The 18526-nt window shown below is 42.0% G+C and overlaps 1 protein-coding gene across 2 annotated transcripts; it reads right to left on the minus strand.

Moving 5' to 3' along the window:
- Window positions 1–3504, minus strand: LOC133895897 (protein SAR DEFICIENT 1-like). 2 transcript variants are annotated; one of them, XM_062336422.1, is made up of 8 exons: window positions 3365–3504; window positions 3093–3208; window positions 2445–2520; window positions 2057–2109; window positions 1311–1819; window positions 936–1096; window positions 642–830; window positions 1–545 (listed from the first exon to the last, which is right to left on the minus strand). In XM_062336422.1, exons 2-8 carry the CDS (start codon window positions 3200–3202, stop codon window positions 174–176), a joined length of 1470 nt encoding a protein of 489 aa, XP_062192406.1. In that variant the 5' UTR covers window positions 3203–3208; window positions 3365–3504; the 3' UTR covers window positions 1–173. The 2 variants fall into 2 exon arrangements, with proteins under 2 accessions (XP_062192406.1, XP_062192404.1); XM_062336420.1 differs by having other exon boundaries at window positions 3093–3211; window positions 3365–3438.
- Between the last annotated feature and the right edge of the window lie 15022 nt (window positions 3505–18526).

Consider the following 18526-nt stretch of genomic DNA (forward strand, 5'->3'; position numbering starts at 1 on the left):
TACATATATAAGAGGCAACATAACTTTATAAAGGTATATAGCTCAATCTGTACACTGCATTCTTAGTCTTATTGAAAATATTCGAAAGCATAAGTTTGCATGAAACAGTACAATAATTTCAACGCATCAAACCCTCCATTATTTCAAACAGGGTCTAAACAGCGACCAAAGGATTAATCTACTTGATCCCAACAACTGAGATTCGTCGAGTTCTGCCAGTCAAAGTGATCATCAGCTGCCATGCTGCTTGGGCTCCAGAACATAGCATCGTTGGCTGGAACAGCCGCTGCTGTAGAATATGAGGTACTGCTGTTGTTGATCGCCATTGCTGCTGCTGCGCTGGAGGTAGCGGTTCCCGTGTAGTCAAGATACTTGGCGTTCTGCGACCCTGAGCTGATCATGCTCTCCTGGCTCTCACTTGGCTCCCAATCTGAATTACTTGTTGGGATTAAGCTTTTATTTGCAGCAAGTGGCATCTCATTAGCCATTTCCTCCAGTTGATCCCACTGCTGGTATGCTTGGATGGCCAATTGCTTCACTTGAAACTCAATTTTTGAACAACATGTACACAAGGAAATAATAAGAAATGAATTTAATTCAATAGTTGCAATATAACCATAGACCAATGTGATGCATTTTACCATTTGTTGGGGTTGCAGTTCGTGCAAAGGGCATGTCTGGTCTCCAATTCTGGCTGCCAAGACCTCTCCTATAGGGTTAAAGGTAATGTCACACCCTGCAGTCTTGAAAACGTAGCATTTCCCTCCCGTGTCACACATTTTTGCATGATTCAGTGTTGCCCTCCATTTGTTATCTGACATGACGACGAGCTGAGGTACAGGCTCGACGAATCAAAAACAGTAACATGCATGCAAAACTTATGATTTAAAATTAAGTTTTGTACATGTACTGGAATATTATGCGTGAAACCTTACAGCTCTGAGCTTATCAGGATCTATGGTGTTAAGCTTCAAGAAGTCCTGGACGTTCTTGATCCCCTCGGATTCCAACCTCTTGTCAATGGGTCCATCTTTTCCAATGTTCTTAAGCCTCCATACGTCGTCAGTGAGTGATGGAGGAAAATGCTTCTTGTACACTAGTACAGAAAATACAAAGATTCTATATAATATTTATCTTCTCTTGAAGTTTATATATACACTACATAAGTTGTACTATGCTATAAAAATACCAAGATATGAGGAAATGCATCGACATGTGCTGCTAATAGATTATGACATACCAACGGTACTTTTAATTCTCGAAAAGTATACTAAATAATGCTCATATATTTATGGTTGCATGAAACTTACATTCGCCTCGATGGTCTTTCACTGTGAAGCTCTCGCTCACTGCCTCTTGGATCCTCGGTCCACAATAGCTCGCAGGCATGGTACGCACACCAATTCGAAACTTCCGGCTCCTTATCCAGCTCGAGTTGTCAGTGAAAAACACATCATCGATCACAGCCACACCTTGATTGCTCATCAGCACATTGAGCGTCCCCACAAGCAAAGGCCTCTTCCCTTCTCTTGCCTTCACGATTGCTGCATTAAACTGATCAGCGGTCCACCCGTCTCCATCCTCGCAACAGAAATCACCATCCAGAACTAGCACTTCTAGTCTTACTGAAGAACCTAGATGACTATCTGGTGGTGTGATCAGATAGTTGGTTCTTGTGTCCTTCAGCTGGATTTCAATTGCATTATTCGTAACATCAACAAGCTTGTTGTTTGTGAAGATTGGTAGCTTGAGCCGCTTAACAAAGACTAGCTTCAGAGGAGGCGAGACCTCCGTCTCTTGGATGCGTAAAGGAAGAGATCTGACAAAGAATGGTTGGTTTTGTCATAATAGCAGCCCAATATTTACTCAGAAGTTGTGATACGATGACAAATTTTAAATTACAGAAAATATATATTTGAATTGTGTTTTTGCTTTATTAAATTAATCTTATTAATTTTGATTTGGATTTGTGCTTGTTCAATGACATATGCATCCTGCGAATCTTTGCAATTTTTTTTTTCAGATAATAGAAATAGGGAAAGAAATTTGCATATACCTGAGTGGTATGTAATCGTGCTGAGAAAAGATGTTTTGAATTTCCTCACGCACCTAAATATAACATGACATAGAAGTTATAACTAAGTTGCACTCCAAAACTTGTGGTAGTGATGAAAGAAATAAGAATAAGTGTTCACACACATGTGTAGCAGTGTTGCTACAGTAGAGGGAGAAACTAAAGGGCATTCAACAATTACACGATCATTTCAATCCTCAGACCATTTTCTCTTTTCTTTTTCTTAGGGCAATCCTTAATTCGACCATTATTTTTTCAAACTTATTTCCTCTACAAGTCTGAAAATTTTAATTTGATGCCATTATTTCATGCTAAACTTCAAAAGTGAAACAATAGAGACCAAAATACATAGTATGTTCCATAATCTTACCACTCTGCGAACAAGTGGTTCCAGATTGTGCACTATTTGCTGAGTAGTTTCTTGGGCCACAGCTCTTTTTACGATGCTGCAACATGAGTACAAAACCCCAAAACGAGGGAAGTTAACCAGCTGGTAAATGAAACACAAACCTTACTGGAGTTAATGCATCATGTGTATTCTTTGCGTGCTTGCATGCTGCATATAAGACCATATTTGATTGGGACGACACCCAATAATTTCACAAAAACAATAATTCTACTCCCATCGGCGTTCCAAAGGTAGCCTAAAACTAAAACATACATTTCCTTGACGTTAATACAAAGCATGAATGAGTTTACTAGGGTTTCCAGTTAATTCAAACTTATTGTTTTCCATTAATTAGTTAGAGATGATATTTTATCATCTACACAGATGAAACATTTATAAACAGTACTGCGATGAATATTTGAGGATCTATCTTGACCCAGCCGTAACTATATCAACGATGCTCTTGTCATTGTTGAATTTTGAAAGAAAATAAAAAAGAGAACAGGTAGGTATCTAGGGCTCGATGATATGCAAATGCGCTCATTAAGACAAGGTAATAAAGCAAAAAATAGCTGCAAGAAACAAGTCAACCAAAGCATGAAGTTGATTCAATGGAACTGAAAAACTTACGCGCTAAAAGCTAGTTTCGGCCGGATCCGCCTGGGGCCATGGCGATGGTGATGATCATCAGCTCCGCTCTCCTCCTCATCGTCCTCGTCCCGTGGCCTTCGCCACGCCATCTTTCGCTGCTTCAAGAATATGAAGAAGAGTTTACAAAGAATCAAAGGAGCAAGGTTCGATCTAGTTATCTCGCAGCGGTTGATGATCTCACACAAGCTAGAGGAGAGATCGAGGAAATTAAACTAAATGAGGTAATAGTAATAATAATAAACAGAGTGTACCTGGAGGCTAGAGTGGCCTGCAACTGCAGGTGCTTACTAAGTAAGACACTAATAATTACGGCGACATGTATGCTCGAAAGCACCGATGTCGGAGACAATATATGGAGAGATCGATCTCTCGAGGCCTTGCTAGCTTGTTCTGCGTGGCTAGCGAGGGAATTACTGGTAAATTTTCCCGCCAATAAAAAGAAATCGCAGCGACAGGTCAGGAGAACGTTCGTGGCAGGCTCCGGGAAGGCGGCCGGAAGCTCGCATCACCCGGTGCGTAAGTTCGTGGCACTGCATCCATGGTTTTTGGGCACCTTCGCGCGCTTGCATGCAACAGTATGCACTGCCCACACGTACGTACGTGGTGCAACGTTTGTCAAAAAGGTTTCAGCTCGATCTACTACGTGAGTTCATCGATTAGACGTACGTTTGTGCGTGTCACTGCAAGGCGGGGCCGGCTGCAGGTCTTCGCTACCTAATAGCTTGGTTGCGGCAGCTGCAGCTTCCTGGTCATAACGACAGAGCTGCTTCTGGTGATGCATCTCGAGTCGGTCTTGCGTGTTCCTACATACACGACCGGACCACGACTAGATCAACTAGTCTTGCGTTACCTTTTTGCTTAGAAAATGGTCTTGCTTGACTCTTGAGCACATTCACCCGGCGTTCCTTGCACAAGCACGCGTAGGCATGTCTTGCTAGCTAGGAAGCAGCCTATCAATTACCAGGACCTTGCCTGCCGGTATATTAACTGTCTTGCCATGGTTGTGTCAAAATGTATATTTCTTGCGCACAAATATAGATTCTGGCCGTTCTTTGTGACCAGCGAGCTAGCTGGGTCGATGGCTGAAAGCAACTTACCAGTTTATTAATTGGCAACCTAGCTTCCTGCAATTTTCTATACACATTCTCAACTGAAAGCAACTGGATCAGTTAGCCGCTGACAGTTCATTAGGATGTGAAACCCTTGGCTGTACCGTACCATCTCTTACTAGCAGCTTCTTCCGTACGTCCCCAAAGCAAAGGTATTGCGCAAATATAAAAGGTATTGCGCAAATATAAAAGTACTCTTAATGCTTAGCGCTTAAGTTACTGAGCATGCTGCATGCCACTTTGGAATTTAAAAGCTTTGACCTGTATATTGAAATATTGATAATGTCTAAATAGGAATGATATATACACTAGCCAGAATAATTGTCATAATTAATATGTAATTTCATATGATTATGTTTTTATAAATTTTACGTATATATTGTAGTAATAACTAAAACCACATCTTGGAGATTGTAAAAACATAATCCATCATTGAACGGGGTATCAATCACTTTACTATAAAAAGTTACCTGTGTGGAAAAAACATAGATCTCCTTCCTTTTGTAAAGATCAAATAAAAAAACGACCCGAGGAGACCATCTGTTCATGTATGCGTCGTAGAAACTGAGAGCCCGTCTAATTATGAGAAACCAAGTGGAAATGTGTTTTAGTTCATATGTGATGAGTGAATGATAAGTTTGTGTGAATTTTTACCCTTGTGAAGTTGATCTCTTTGTTGCTAGTGACATAAAATATGCGTACAATAGTACAAATTTGGGTCTCGTATCCCCCTATCTCTAAGTCGTCAACTTGGAGAGATTCTTCACCTAGTAACCATCTTCTTGAGTTTCTTTCAAAGTTGCGAGCTTTTATGACTAGGGTCATAGAATTGTCTTAAATAGTACCTTATGTTCATATCTCATCCATGGAGTCACATGTTATCGGTTCTTTTCATTGTTTCTCTCTATTTGCTTTCACTTGAATTTTTAAGGTGCGTTGGGTGAAACAAAGGAGAAGACCATCCGATTTGAAAGAATTTGGTGAGGCGCCTATTCACCCCCCTCTAGTCACAAATATCGGTCCTACAATTGATATAAGAGCCGGTTTGGTCACTTGTTGACCTTAACCGGCTGTGTGATCCGTAGGTGACAATGGAGAGAAGTGAGAAGATACCGCTGTTTGACGGTCGGGATTTTTCGTACTAGAAGATGCGCATGGAAGCTTATCTTTTAAGCCAAAGAAGTACAATTTGGGAAATAGTTGATGCTAACTATGAGATCCCTATTGCTCTCACAACTCAGGTTCAAAATCGAACAGTATGAGGCCAACAACTAGGTTAGATATATTTTGTTCACAAGCCTGAGTTGGAATGAGTTTAATAGGGTCCAACACCTCTATATTGCCTATGAGATTTAGTCTGCTTTGAGTATCTTTTATGAAGGCACTAATGAGATTAAGGCTAGACGCCAAAACACATATAATCAAGAATATCAAATGTTTGTGCAAGGATCCGATGAATCTTTGGATGCTATGCTTGCTAGATTTGATGGAATTGTTAGCAACCTTAGATCCTCTAGTGTTTTACCCTACTCTAATTATGAAAGGGCGATCAAATTTCTCTATACTCTTAATCGTAGCATATGAGAAGTGAAGATCTTGAGCATTAAAGAGTCACCAAGTTATGACACATTAACTTGTGATGAACTCTTCATCAAGCTCATGTCCATCGAGATAGCCAAGGCGGCTCAGAAAGGTCTTGGAAACTCCCTGTCTCAGAACATGGCGTTGGTTTCCATATCTAATGGTGGCAATCAGGTTGGAACTAGCTTCTCTTGTGCTAACACTTTACCAAGTAGATTTGCTTTATCTTCCTTGGTTTCTATCACAGAGGAGCAGGTGGACGCATTGAATGATAAGGACCTTGCGCTCATTGTGAAGAAGTTCACTCGCTTCTACAATAATAGAAGAGACTGGAGGAGAGGGGGATCTTGTGCTTGTTTTGAGTGTGGTGATACCACTCACTTCAAGCTGGATTGCTCCAAGCTTAGTAAGACGGAAGACCGTGACCACGACTATGACAAGCACAAAAAGAAGAACAATAAACCCTTCTTCAAGAAGAACCATTATAAGATGGTCAATAAGGCGATCAAGATGGCTTCAAGGGCGTTCATAGCAGCTCTCAGCGACATCGACACCTCTTCAAGCAAGGAGGAGAGAACGAAGGAGGAGGAGATGCTGGTGAAGGACAACAACAAGAAGAACAAGGACTTTATCGGCCTTTGCTTCATGGCGTTCGACAACGACAATGTTAACGACCTTGAGCTCGATTCCTCCAAGGTATCGCCTTCCTACGACCAACTTTCCGTCCAAATCGATACCTTGAATGATGCTCTCATTAACCAGGATAGCTTACTTAACAAAGCTATGCGTGAGTTAAAGGAGCTTGGGTCTAAGTATGAGTCTGTATCTATTGAACTTGCATTTCTTAAGTCTAGGCCTGATGTTGAGGAATGTGAGAGTTGTTTGATTATCATGGCTGAACTTACCGAGATTCGACATGTGCATGCTTAAGTTGCTAATTGGCTTGATAGTACCGAGAAGAAGATCCTTGCGGAGGAGTTTAGGTCTACTCTCTTAGGCGCTTGCAAGAATTGTTCTTTGTTTGCAAAGGATGTCGAACTGAAAGACAAGCGTCTTAAGGAGCTAGAACCTTGATTGGGTAGTGCTAGGTGTTCAAAGGACGTGCAGCCGAATGGTTCCACCTGCATAGTCTTTTAGGACAAGCTCAACTGGGTTAGCGGTCAAGTTCAGAAGCTCTTGACTGAGAATGAGTACCTCCTTTCTCTAGTGGAGAAGTGATCAGAGGGTAAGAGAAAAATAAATTTGATCTTGACCAAGACCAAGATATGTGCTGACAAGGCGGGTTTGGTTCTTGGGTTAGGGTTTGAGAGGGTGGCTTACAATGGGAGTCACCACACTTACTACCCTAGAGGCTAAAAAAATTCAAGATTAATGTCACATCACCACTCATCAAGAAGAAACCCACACTATGATCTATCAATAAGAAACTCGCACCACAATCCAAGAAAGCTCCACAATCTAAGGTGAGAGTACCTTTGAGAGAGCTCAGAGTGATCGGCAGTAAAGTTTCTGAGAGACTCTACCACTGTACCTACTGCTAGAGAGAGGATTACTTAGTTGGGTTTTACTTTTGCCGTAAGAGAGATGAGCGACGTGAGTGGGAGTGTAGCACTCGGGACATGTACCGCCCCTCTGTTGATGTACATAAGCCTTTTCCTCGCCCCCACCAATGAGTTTCAGACACTCTCCAGTTCTCCTTTAGAGGTGATGCTCGGCGTAGATTTTACCATGACTCATATGGTTTTGTTTCACGTGTAAGAGGTTTTGAGTCACAACGCTTTGGCAGACCACATTTTTCTCTTCGTGGTACTCACTCCCATCACACTAGTGTTTATTTGCATGCACTTGCTTACACTGCTTCAGGGCGGATGGCCAGTACTGGAATCCCAAGAGATTTCTGTTTAACCCCAGTACTGATTCATCCACCTACTATTCTTCTCATATATAGGTGGCAGGTGGAGGTCTGGAGAAGAAGTGACTCATTGGCTCCGATTGTTCACGCAATATGACTAGAAATTCATCATGGTTCTCCAGTTTCACCTTCGTGAAGCGACATGAGTACATCACAATTGGGGATGACCGAAAAGGAAGGGTGAAAGCAAAATGTATGATAAGGGTGAATGAGAGTTTCACTTTCAAGGATGTGGCTTTGGTGGAGCATCTAAGATACAACTTTCTCTCTGTATCTCAATTGTTGGATGAGGACTTGGAAGTGTGTTTCAAACATAATACTTCACGAGTTCTTAATTCTTCTGATGCTTTGATTTATCGGATTCTAGAGTTGGGAGATCATTTAGTGCAGAGAGGTTGCATAAGTTGCTAGCTTGATGGTTTGCACATACCAGATGGTTCGGTGCTTAGGAGGTGTGCACACCGGACCATCCAGCATTCACGATTTTTCTGAGATATGTTTTAACTGAGGGTTTTGATGTTGGGCTAATTGGAGATGTTTTTGAAGGTTTGGAGAAACATGTTTGCTTGTCTAATATTGTGCAGGTGATAGATGCAACTTGGCGATAGATGACGGGATGATCAAGGTCAAGCAGGCAGTTTGGTGCTAGATGATCAAGGAGGTCGGGCGGAGTTAAGGATGATCCTAGTTGTGTGCATAGAGGTCAAGCAAAGCATAGAAGGAACGATGAAGATAATGTGGTGATAAAGTCAAGTGAAGGGGATACTGGTATAAGTGACAAGGTGGCTCGAGGGATTGGGAGCGGGAAAGACTTATCAACGGTCAAGATCGCAAAATGAGTTACACATATCGACATCAAGATACTTGTTTGGGGTCAAAGCAAACAGTAGTGAGTACACATTTCTTTATAATTTATCAGTGTCCGTACATTTTTAATGGGTAGTACAACATTATTCTGTGAGTATGCAAAAGATTAGCCCCGTCGGCAAGTACAATTAATAGAGATTTGCTTAATGATTTATCTGTGGGTAGTACAACATTATCCTGTGAGTATGCAGGATTAGACCCGTCAGAAAGTACAAAATAGAGATTTGCTTAATAATAATTTATTCATGTCCGTACCAGGATTAGACCCGTCGAAAAGTACATTAGAGCTTTAGTGTTTCACTCAGGCGAAATTTGCAGCCGTGTAATTAGTCGCGAGTAATCAAGATTTGCTAGTTCTAATTTGTCTTAGATCTTGCTTAAAAGTGTTTCCAGATAGAAGGAAAAAAAGTTTCGCTTAATAGGAAAAAAAGTTTCGCTTAATAGGAAAAAATGTTCCAGACATGATTTATTTTGAAAGATCAATGACCTTAGCATTAGATCAATGTGATTTTAGCGATTAATATAAAAACTACTATGATTTGCTAGTATACAAGGTTTAGTCTTATGAATGCTATAAGGTTTAGTCTTATGAATGCTATGTGATGAACTTAAGATTCCAAATACTTCAAAGGGATCAACATAAAGGTCAAATAAAGGCTTCATAAAGATATAAGGACCTATCATTTAGATAAATAGTCATAGTATTGAAAGCATCATCTCTGTGGATATGTTTATTTTTTTAGTTGTACAACAAAGAGTAGTTCAGATTTAGTTGCTTCATCTAAGTATCTTTAGATTATTTACCTAGCAGGTGATGAACATTAAGTTTGTCTAGTTCTAATACACCAAATGTGTACCCAAGACCTTGAACAACTGAAGTCAGGGCAAAGGGGTGAATGAATTAAACTTGTCCTAAGAATTTGAATTTGATCATATGAGTTTAACCTCAAGATTTCACGAGACATATGTAGATATAATCACAAGATTTTTATAGAGTCCAAGGACGTCAATTTAGAGTCCGGGTCGTAAATTTATGGGCAAAATATGAATTGATGTTTCTGCTTAAAAATAGTCTGGAGGTGGTTTTCTAATTTTTCAAAGTAGAATCAGCTCAAGTGGTCAATATGAAAGTTGTAGAGATCCTCACAAGCTTTCCAAAAAGTCAACGATCATCAAAATTGGAGTATGGAACAAAGAATTATGGCTGACATATGGATAGGGGCATCTGTCCGGTTATCACTAGACCAATTTTTTTAGAACATGCTATTTTTGAGGCTTCACTCACCAGACGCTCTGTGGGGTCACTTGACCATTTGGTGCTTCTGATTTTTAGCCCAACGGCTAGTTTCTTCTTTTCATGGCTAATTTTTAAGGTTGGATATATAAATACTCTTCCACTCGGTTGAACGAGCTTAAGGGAAAATATTTATAGTTCTATAGACACAAAGTTGAAGATATTGACACTACTACAGAATACCCATTCACCGCCGATTCCAAAGAGGTCTTCACTACCTGTTTGCATCCAGCAGTAAATAATTGGCGGTGAAAGGTCCGGACCAATCACTGCTGGTTGCATAATCAACAGTGAAAGTTGTTCCCGGGAGAAAAAAAAATGAAATGAGCCGGCTCGGCTGCCACTCCCGTTGCTGCTCCCATTGCCACTCGACACGGTGCTCCCGCCGCCACTACCCTGGTAGCTCCACCTACCCTATCCTCATGACCACCGTCGTGGATGAGCTCGCGATTCCTGCCACTGTCATGGACGAGTTCCCAAGTCTAGATACCGCTATGGATGATGACCTTGCCCCGAAGCCACCATGGAGGATGACGATCTCAGCCCTCCCAATCCGATGGTGCAACAGATGGAGATGTAGGGGTACCGGTGCTCCACGAACAAGAACTGCATCCACACAACCATCACAAGCCTTAGAAAATCAAAAGGGCAAAAGAACATGTCCGAAATTAGATCTAGGAACACGCCCACACCCTTTTCTCGATCTAGACTTGAGATTTGCAATGGTCTAGCTATGATTCTTGGATCCATAAAGACAAGCACAAATCGAGAAGATCGGGAAGATCCAACCAGTTGCTAGGAGAAGGAGGCAGAGGAGTGCAGACCTGCTGGTTGGTGCGGGTGAGGCACCTACCATGCTGAGTCCCGCCTCCTCCTCCGACCACCGGACACCTGCTCTGCGTGCTGGCATTTCTCGCCCCCCTCCAGTGATCGCTTCATCTCCAAGGCGAGGCTGACTGTGCCTAAGGGCAATTCAAGAGCGGCCACGAGCTCGGCTGGGAGGTGGATACGACATCTCTACCAAGGAGGTCGAGTTGCACGAAAGCCTTGACCTACGTGAAGGTGAACAAGGAGGAAGGGTGGCAGCGGCCGGACGTGAGAAGGTCGAGAGAGAGAGAGAGAGAGAGAGAGAGAGAGAGAGAGAGAGAGAGAGAGAGAGAGAGAGAGATGAGCGGTGGATGTGAGAAGGTTGAGATAGAGATTAGAGGGACAGGCTGGATCGGATAAGGTCTTGAGAGATAGATGGGTGGTTGAGGGACTACGTGTAGATGTGAGCCAAAGATCGATTGAACCAAAATTTTGGGTCTGCTCGAACCATCACTGCTGGCTCGAATTATAAACCGACAATGATAGTATCACTACCGGTTTTTAGTATTAACCAGCAGTGATAAATTATTATCACTGTCAGTTTTTTATTAAAACCGGTAGTGATACTGCTTTCTTTACGAATTGGTAGTGATAACCGTATCACTGAATATGACCATTTCTGTAGTAGTGTGAAGATCAAGACAATTATCACAAGCTTAAAAACTTGATTTGTTCTAGTTTGGACCTAATGTATATTTATCTAGGTGTTTAGCCTAGAGTTGGAGCAAGTGAGTGATCCAAACTTGTTACTCTGACTCTCAGAGGAGGTTGTGGAGTGGTTGCAAGTTTTGTGAGTAGGAGAAGTGCCCCATGCTGGAGCGATGAAGCACTAACATAGTGAAGATGATGGTGAGGGTCCAAGGCAAGGCCTTGTAGGAGACCCACCGATGTGTGGAAGATCTAACAACAAGACCACAGAGTTATCCGATTGGAGAGCTTGGCCCTTGCGAGGGGCTCCGATATGAAGTAAGGGTGAGCGACAACTCACTGAAACCATTGGAAAAACTCATCGCGCCAAGTTTGCACTCTCTAACTCATACATTCCGCATTCATTTATTGCACTAGTTAATTTCCGCATTTACATTTACTAGAATAGCCATATATAGTTTGTAGTGTTGGAACCTAGTATACAAAACTATGTTGTGTTAGACTTGCCACACTAGATAAATCTAAGCACCTTTGAATATAAATTGATTTAGGTTTATCTTGTTGATTTGAGACGATTAGTTTTAGAATCCCTAATTTATCCCCCTTAGGGCATTATTGGCCCTTACATACTTCCAATGCTCCATCTTGGGCTTAAGTCTTAAATATTAAATGCACCAACACGTAAGATGAAGATGTGGCACACAATTAAACAATAAAAAGAACGAGCTAGTTTCTTCGAGAAGCTAGGCTTGAAATTCAAGAGACAATAAACAACCAAATACGCATTGGGTGATAGCTAGTGTTCTTGATACATGTTCTCGCATTTATATACTGGTCATATAAGTCTTTCTACATACAAGCTATAGACAATATGCATTGGGAGTATTGTTTGTTAAGTGTATTTCTTATATTTTCTCTTCTGTAAGAAATGGCTATGTGTTGATGCGAAAATATGCCATACCAAATACTAAGCACCTCGTGTACAATATCTGACGACCAGAACCTAGGATACTCCAGTCGTGGAGCTGCATCGTCTGACCATCATCATCACCCACGCTCGGGAGGGACCCCGTCGGAGTGCGGATGATCGACAGCTTGTCATTGGTCATCAACATCAAGAACAGATAGCAATATAGATTGGAAAAGAGAACATGTAACAGCCCAAATTCTTAAAACCAAGAAAAACAAAAACTTTTCCCAAAAGAAATAAAAGAATTTGCAAAATTAAATAAAACCCTTAATGTGTATGTGTGCTTTATACATGTTTATACATATATGAAGGTATGTGTGTTATGTGTATAAATACATATATGCATTGAGGTCTATTTTTCTATAAAAAGAATGTTTGTAGATATATGTGTATATTTGTTTGCTAGTTTGATTGCTTGATTTTAGGTGAGCTCATATAAGTATATGTATTTAGTATATACACTATATATGTGTGTATATACATGTGACGAAATAGAAAAGAAATTAGAGAAAAGCTTTAAAAAAGAAAAAAAGGCCGAAGCCCATCTTTTCCTCTTTTCTCTCAGCCGGCCCAGCCCTATCGTCACCCTCTCCTCTCTTCTCTTCTCTGGGCCGCAGCCCATCTCGTGTGTCCGGCCCCCCGAGCTCATCTTCAACCTCCAACTCCCCTTTCCCCACGCTCTCTCGCGCCGCCGTGCCACGCCACCACAGAAGTCTGAGCCGACCACGGGCCAAGAGGAAAGTCCGACGCGCTTTCGAGGGAGAAGGACTTCTAGAGGCTCACCAGCTATAGATTAGCAAGAATCCCGACCGAGTACGCCTTATCTTCAATAGGATGCGAGTTCAAATTGGAGTCCGAAAGCTTGCCGCCACCGTTCAAATCGAAGCCTAGTCGCCCTCGAATCCTATCTCTCCAGGGTATAAATAGCACCCTAGACCCCTCCCCTAGACCATTCCAGACCACGCCGTTGGTTTCGAGCAGGTAGTCACCGAGGGCCGGAAATTCGCCGCCGCGTCGGTGAAGGTAGCCGCTGCGGTCGATCTCAATCGCCATAGCCCAATTGCCGCCGCAAAGGGTTTCGCTAGCACTGCGGGAGTGCAAGGAAGCTTCCAGAGGCAAGCTTGATCGCCGTTTGTTACAGGAGCTTCGTCCATGATGCCGACCGAGGAGAACCGCCGCCGTGTGCCATCACCGACCTAGCTAGAGGATTCCCTGAGCTTCAACGTGTGTCTAGGTGAGTTCCACGTGAGCATGTTCTTCTGTTCCGCCGCTTGCCGTTGACCTTAGGCCACCGAAGCGCCATTCCGACGTGTTCACCTCCGCCATCGTGCCGCCTATGTAGATGAGGGCCAACACTGTTAGCCGTTCGATCTCAGATCAAGAGTTGAGATTAGAACCCCCTCAGACCCTTTCGAGATCCAATCCGAGAGCACCACGTGTCAGCTCATAATCCCAATCACCCGATGTCACGTCCCCGTGCCACCTCACCCAGCCACGTCAGCGTTTTTGCCGATGTGTCAAGCCACATAAGCGCTAGCAGCCTAGTCAGCATTTGTTTTCTTTTTAAATTGTTTGCTGACGTCATAATTCATGAATATTGCGCAATAAATAGATTTCCAGTGTAAAAATAATTAAAAACAATAATAATTAGGTAATTAATTTATAATAATGTTTTATGTGTTTATTTAATTCTGTTTGATAGTTTTAAATAGTTTTATAATTCAAATAAATGCTAGAAAATTCCAAAAAAATCCCAGAAAATCATAGATGGCTTTAGAAAAAATCCTAGAAAATTCCTAGCAACATAATTTCATCTGTAGATAATCTTTTGGTCATGTTCTAATCTTTAGAAAATCATAACTTGTCAACCGTAGCTCCGTTTTGATCTGTTCTTTCGCCAGATGGTTAGGAATAGTGTGACTTGTATGTGATGATGTTTGTTGTGTGTATTTGGTTTTGTTTGGATCTTGGTATTTATGTGTTGTTGTTTTTGCGCATATGTTGCGAATAGATGCCAACGTTTCGGAGGAGCTAGAAGGTCTGCAGGATCAGGATTTTGAGGACCCAACTGAGTTCAGTGAAGGCAAGTTGTGTTCTTGATCATATGTATCCCAGTTTTTAAATGTTTTGTTTTATGAACTTGCATGCTAATAATTTGTGGGGAATCCCAAGAGTTAGGCTTTACCCTAGTTTTCCTTATCATCCTTGTCACCTTAGTATGGATTTGGGTTATGGAAGGGTAGATGATGCTTAGTCTTGCTTGGGATGGTAATCATGATAAATGTTCCACGAACTTGATAATGGTCCTATGCAACACTGATAAAATATGATGGAATGATTTTTGTAGCAACATGGTATAGGGATTTGAGAAAGTGGTATGATGAGGCTGGTGTGTGATGGGAAAGTGGTAGTCTTGCTCAAATCTAAGGACCGGTTCGTGGGGTGATATTTCTATGTTTACAGTACAACCATAAGCCTGCTATGGGATGAGCCTAGCCGAGTAATTTGCTTACTCTCAGTATAATGTAGACCAGGCAGAAGAGCGGTGAATGGACGATGTCTTGGGATCCGAATGATGCAAGAGGGGACTTCTGTTGTTGAGGTGAAATCACACGGCAGTGAAACCTTAGCGGGTAGACACGTGCTGAGAGGGGGCATTGTAAAAGTTTTGTAGTGGAATCCTAGCGCACACCTCGGTAGTGTGTAAGAGTTATCCGTCGGCCAATGGATGCTCGGCAAAATAGGATAATACGTCTTGTGGATAAAGTACAACCTCTGCAGAGTTAAAACTGAATATTCAGCCGTGCTCACGGTCATGATCGGCACTGAAAACCTACTATGATTACAATTGGATGTGTTGGTTAGTTGGGTCAACTGTGATGGTGGGAATCATAGTTGAGGATGGTTAGTCATAGTGGTGGGAATTATGATTGAGGGTTCAATCTTAGTGGATGGAACTTTGGTTGAGGTGTTGGTTAGTTGGTTTAGTCAAGATGGATGGAATCTTGAGGTGGTTTGTTATTCACTTAATTATTATTGCTTGTCAAATGTTTTTGCATAAATGCTGATTTATGCAAAAGAGCCATATTAGCCTTATTCTTGTCAAAGCCTTCATATGCATACTATTTCCTTCACAACTTGCTGAGTACGACAAGTGCTCACTCTTGCTATCACGAAAAACTCAGTTGGAGAAGGTATCGAGGAGTACGCTGAAGGTGGATCGTTCTAAGATACTTTCTACGTCGATGATGCCTGTGGGAGAGTCGTCAAGGATTAGAGTAGTAATAGTTCGTTTAGCTCTGCTGCAGTTTATTTGGTTCTTTGACCCTTGAAGGTCACTTATGTAAGACGATTAATTCGTTTAAGTAAGGATATTGTAATGATTATCATTAATGAAGTCACTATATGTTGGGATCGTTTCTGGGTTCAACACATAGGAGAGATTTGGTTTGTTCCATGAACCGGTCTCAACAGAGGTGGTATCAGAGCCATATCGACCTAGAACGCAACCTTAGATAGCTAGGCAACCCTAAAAAGAGGAATTTTGGAAAGACTAAGAGCTATGCTTAAAGACCTCTTACCACACTCCAGATCCAAGTTCAACTCACCATCGCTCTGGATCATCTTTATGAGAGTACCATGCAAGAACTAAAGGAGGTTTGCTATCGTCTGGATGAGGTTGAAGAAGAAAACAAGACACTTCGACGTTGCTTGCGTGAATTCACTCCTACATCAGCGTTGCCCCCAAGTAAGAGAGCTCGCTCCGAACCTCTCTCCAGCTCGGGATCAGAGTATCCAGATAGTGACTCGGGTGGAGAACCTTCAACCCCACCATGACTATCATATCGGGAATCCCCTGTTAGTATTTTTTTTATAGAAATCGATTAGTAGCGTCGTTTAGGTCGTCCCAGAGTTTTTGGCTCTTATGGATCTTATTGCTTGTGAGTGTTAGATGTGAGTTGCAGGATCGCCCTTAGGCACCTTGTCTGCATCCACATCTTAGAAGTAGGGTTTGATGATAGTGAGTAATAAATATAATATAATAAGAGTTTTCTTTAAGCAAAATCAATCTCTACAATATAGACTTCTTTTTAGAATCTTGTACTTTCCTCTGATCTATTTGCTACTACACCAGATGGTCAACACCAGGAGCAACCTAGGAAGCAGTGGAAACCACACAGAAACGCCACCTCCACCACCCCCCAATGACTATGGAGCAGCTTATGGTTATGCAAATCCAGATCTTGCAAGGGATGGCCCAAACAATAACCAACATGCAACAGACTACTCAGAATCAGCCGCTACCACAACCCCACCACCACAATTAGTCCAAGTTGGGGGAATTCATGAGGACTAAGCCACCTACGTTCTCTCACACCACTGAGTCACTCGATGCAGATGACTGGCTTAAGACAATTTAGAAGAAATTGTTGATCGCCCAATGCAATGATTGTGAGAAGATTCTGTATGCTGCACACCAACTCACCGGTCCTGCCGCTGACTGGTGGGATGCTTTTTGCAATGCTCATGAGGATCAAGAGTCAGTCACTTAGACATAATTCAAGGAAGCTTTTTGCCACCATGTAACACCCTGATTTTCAGATTCCTCAAAATTCTAAAATTTTCCAAGATTGTTGAATAGCTTCACTAGTAGTATAGGTTTAAAACCTATTTTCTTAATCAATCAATCAATATAGGTTATTATTTCTTGTGCATTGCATGCTGAGTTTTTCTAGGAGCTAGGTAAATGCATTAGAGTTTTTTTTCTTTTTGGCATTTTGAGTGAAAAAGATTTTGAAAAGGTTTTTACAAAACTCAGTAGTGAATAAGTTAAGGATCTTAATGGTTGGAATTCAAAATCTTTGAATTCATCATCTATTCAATCCTTGATCATATCTGATCATTCTCCAGTTCAATTCAAATCTTATCCAAATCCTTGTTTAAATTCAATCTCTCCTCCTTTTCAAATTCTACCCAAATCCAAATTCAAATTCTTTATCTACTCCTATTCTTCTTCAACCTCATTTTTTCGTTTATCTTAAATTCACTCCAAACTCAATTCAAATTCAAACCCTATTCAAATTTCTCTGCAAAAGTTTCCTTTCTAAATCATAGGTATACCTAAAGTGTCTTTGGGCTTAATTTTGCTCAAGTCCTAACCCTTAGCTAAGTCTTCTAGGTGGCCCAACAAAGGATTCACAAAATCTATAAATTTTCGCAGAGTCCTGGACAGCCTCATCTTCTCATGAAGTTTCAGAGTTCAATACAACCTCAAATGCAAATTTTGACTTTTGACAATACCAAAGTTGTAGGTTTCGTCGAGAGCTTTGATTTGAAACTATGGAAGTCCTCTTTTGGATAATGGAGCTAGGAGTTATGGCCCCAGAAATCAGTGCTGCGCAGAGAAGGCCGAGTCAAACAGTTTATCTTGTGGTGCATTTTTGGAAATCAAGACGACGTTTACAGAAGTTCCATTGACTACCAAAGTTGTAGATCTTTTAGATTACTATAATTTAGAATAAAAAAACGTTCAATTTGGTGTCCGGACGATGGAGATATCATCCTCGGAATAGAGAGCTGCGAAAAAGGAAATCGTAACCGACTCGAACTCGAATCCGATTTGTGTTCGGTTTGGACTCCACCTCAACCAGCCGACCCTAGCCCTATAAATATGAGTTGCACGCCCTCTCCTACTCCTATTCCACACCACAAAATCCTATAAGTCACTGCTGCCCTGTCCATGTGTCGCCGGAGCGCCGCCGTTCGCCAGAGCCGCCGCCGCCGCCGCCGTGATGCGCTATGTCGTCTTCTCCGCGAATCCTCTTTCCTCGACCATCAAAGCAATGTGAGGACCCCTTCTTCTCCTCCCTTACTACTGTTTTAGCATCATACTAAGTCCCTAGCCAAGCCCTAGCCCCGGCCAAAGCCCGATCTACGCCGCTACGGTCGTTGCCGTCGCGGACAGCCTCGAGACAGCAACGCTGTAGCTGATTGGCATCGATGTTCCTGGCCAACTAGTGCACTGTTTGCCATGCCCTTTTACCAGCACATGTCCCATGATGTTCCCCATTCACTCACCAACCGGTTCGGCCAGTAGAGCAGCCAAACTACCGCAATCAATGTCGACATACCTGTTGTCCGGTTTCTAGACGCGTTCTGCGCGTG

This window comes from Phragmites australis, chromosome 16 (assembly GCF_958298935.1).
Source record: "Phragmites australis chromosome 16, lpPhrAust1.1, whole genome shotgun sequence".
Taxonomy (NCBI): Eukaryota; Viridiplantae; Streptophyta; class Magnoliopsida; order Poales; family Poaceae; genus Phragmites; species Phragmites australis.

Excerpts from the sequence above, each read along its gene's own strand:
- LOC133895897 (XM_062336422.1), bottom strand. The coding sequence starts at position 3,202 with ATGGCGTGGCGAAGGCCACGGGACGAGGACGATGAGGAGGAGAGCGGA. Across the intron at positions 1,097-1,310 it reads GAAAGACCATCGAGGCGAAT|TGTACAAGAAGCATTTTCCT; the intron begins GTAAGTTTCATG and ends TTTCTGTACTAG. Across the intron at positions 831-935 it reads ATCCTGATAAGCTCAGAGCT|CTCGTCGTCATGTCAGATAA; the intron begins GTAAGGTTTCAC and ends CCTGTACCTCAG.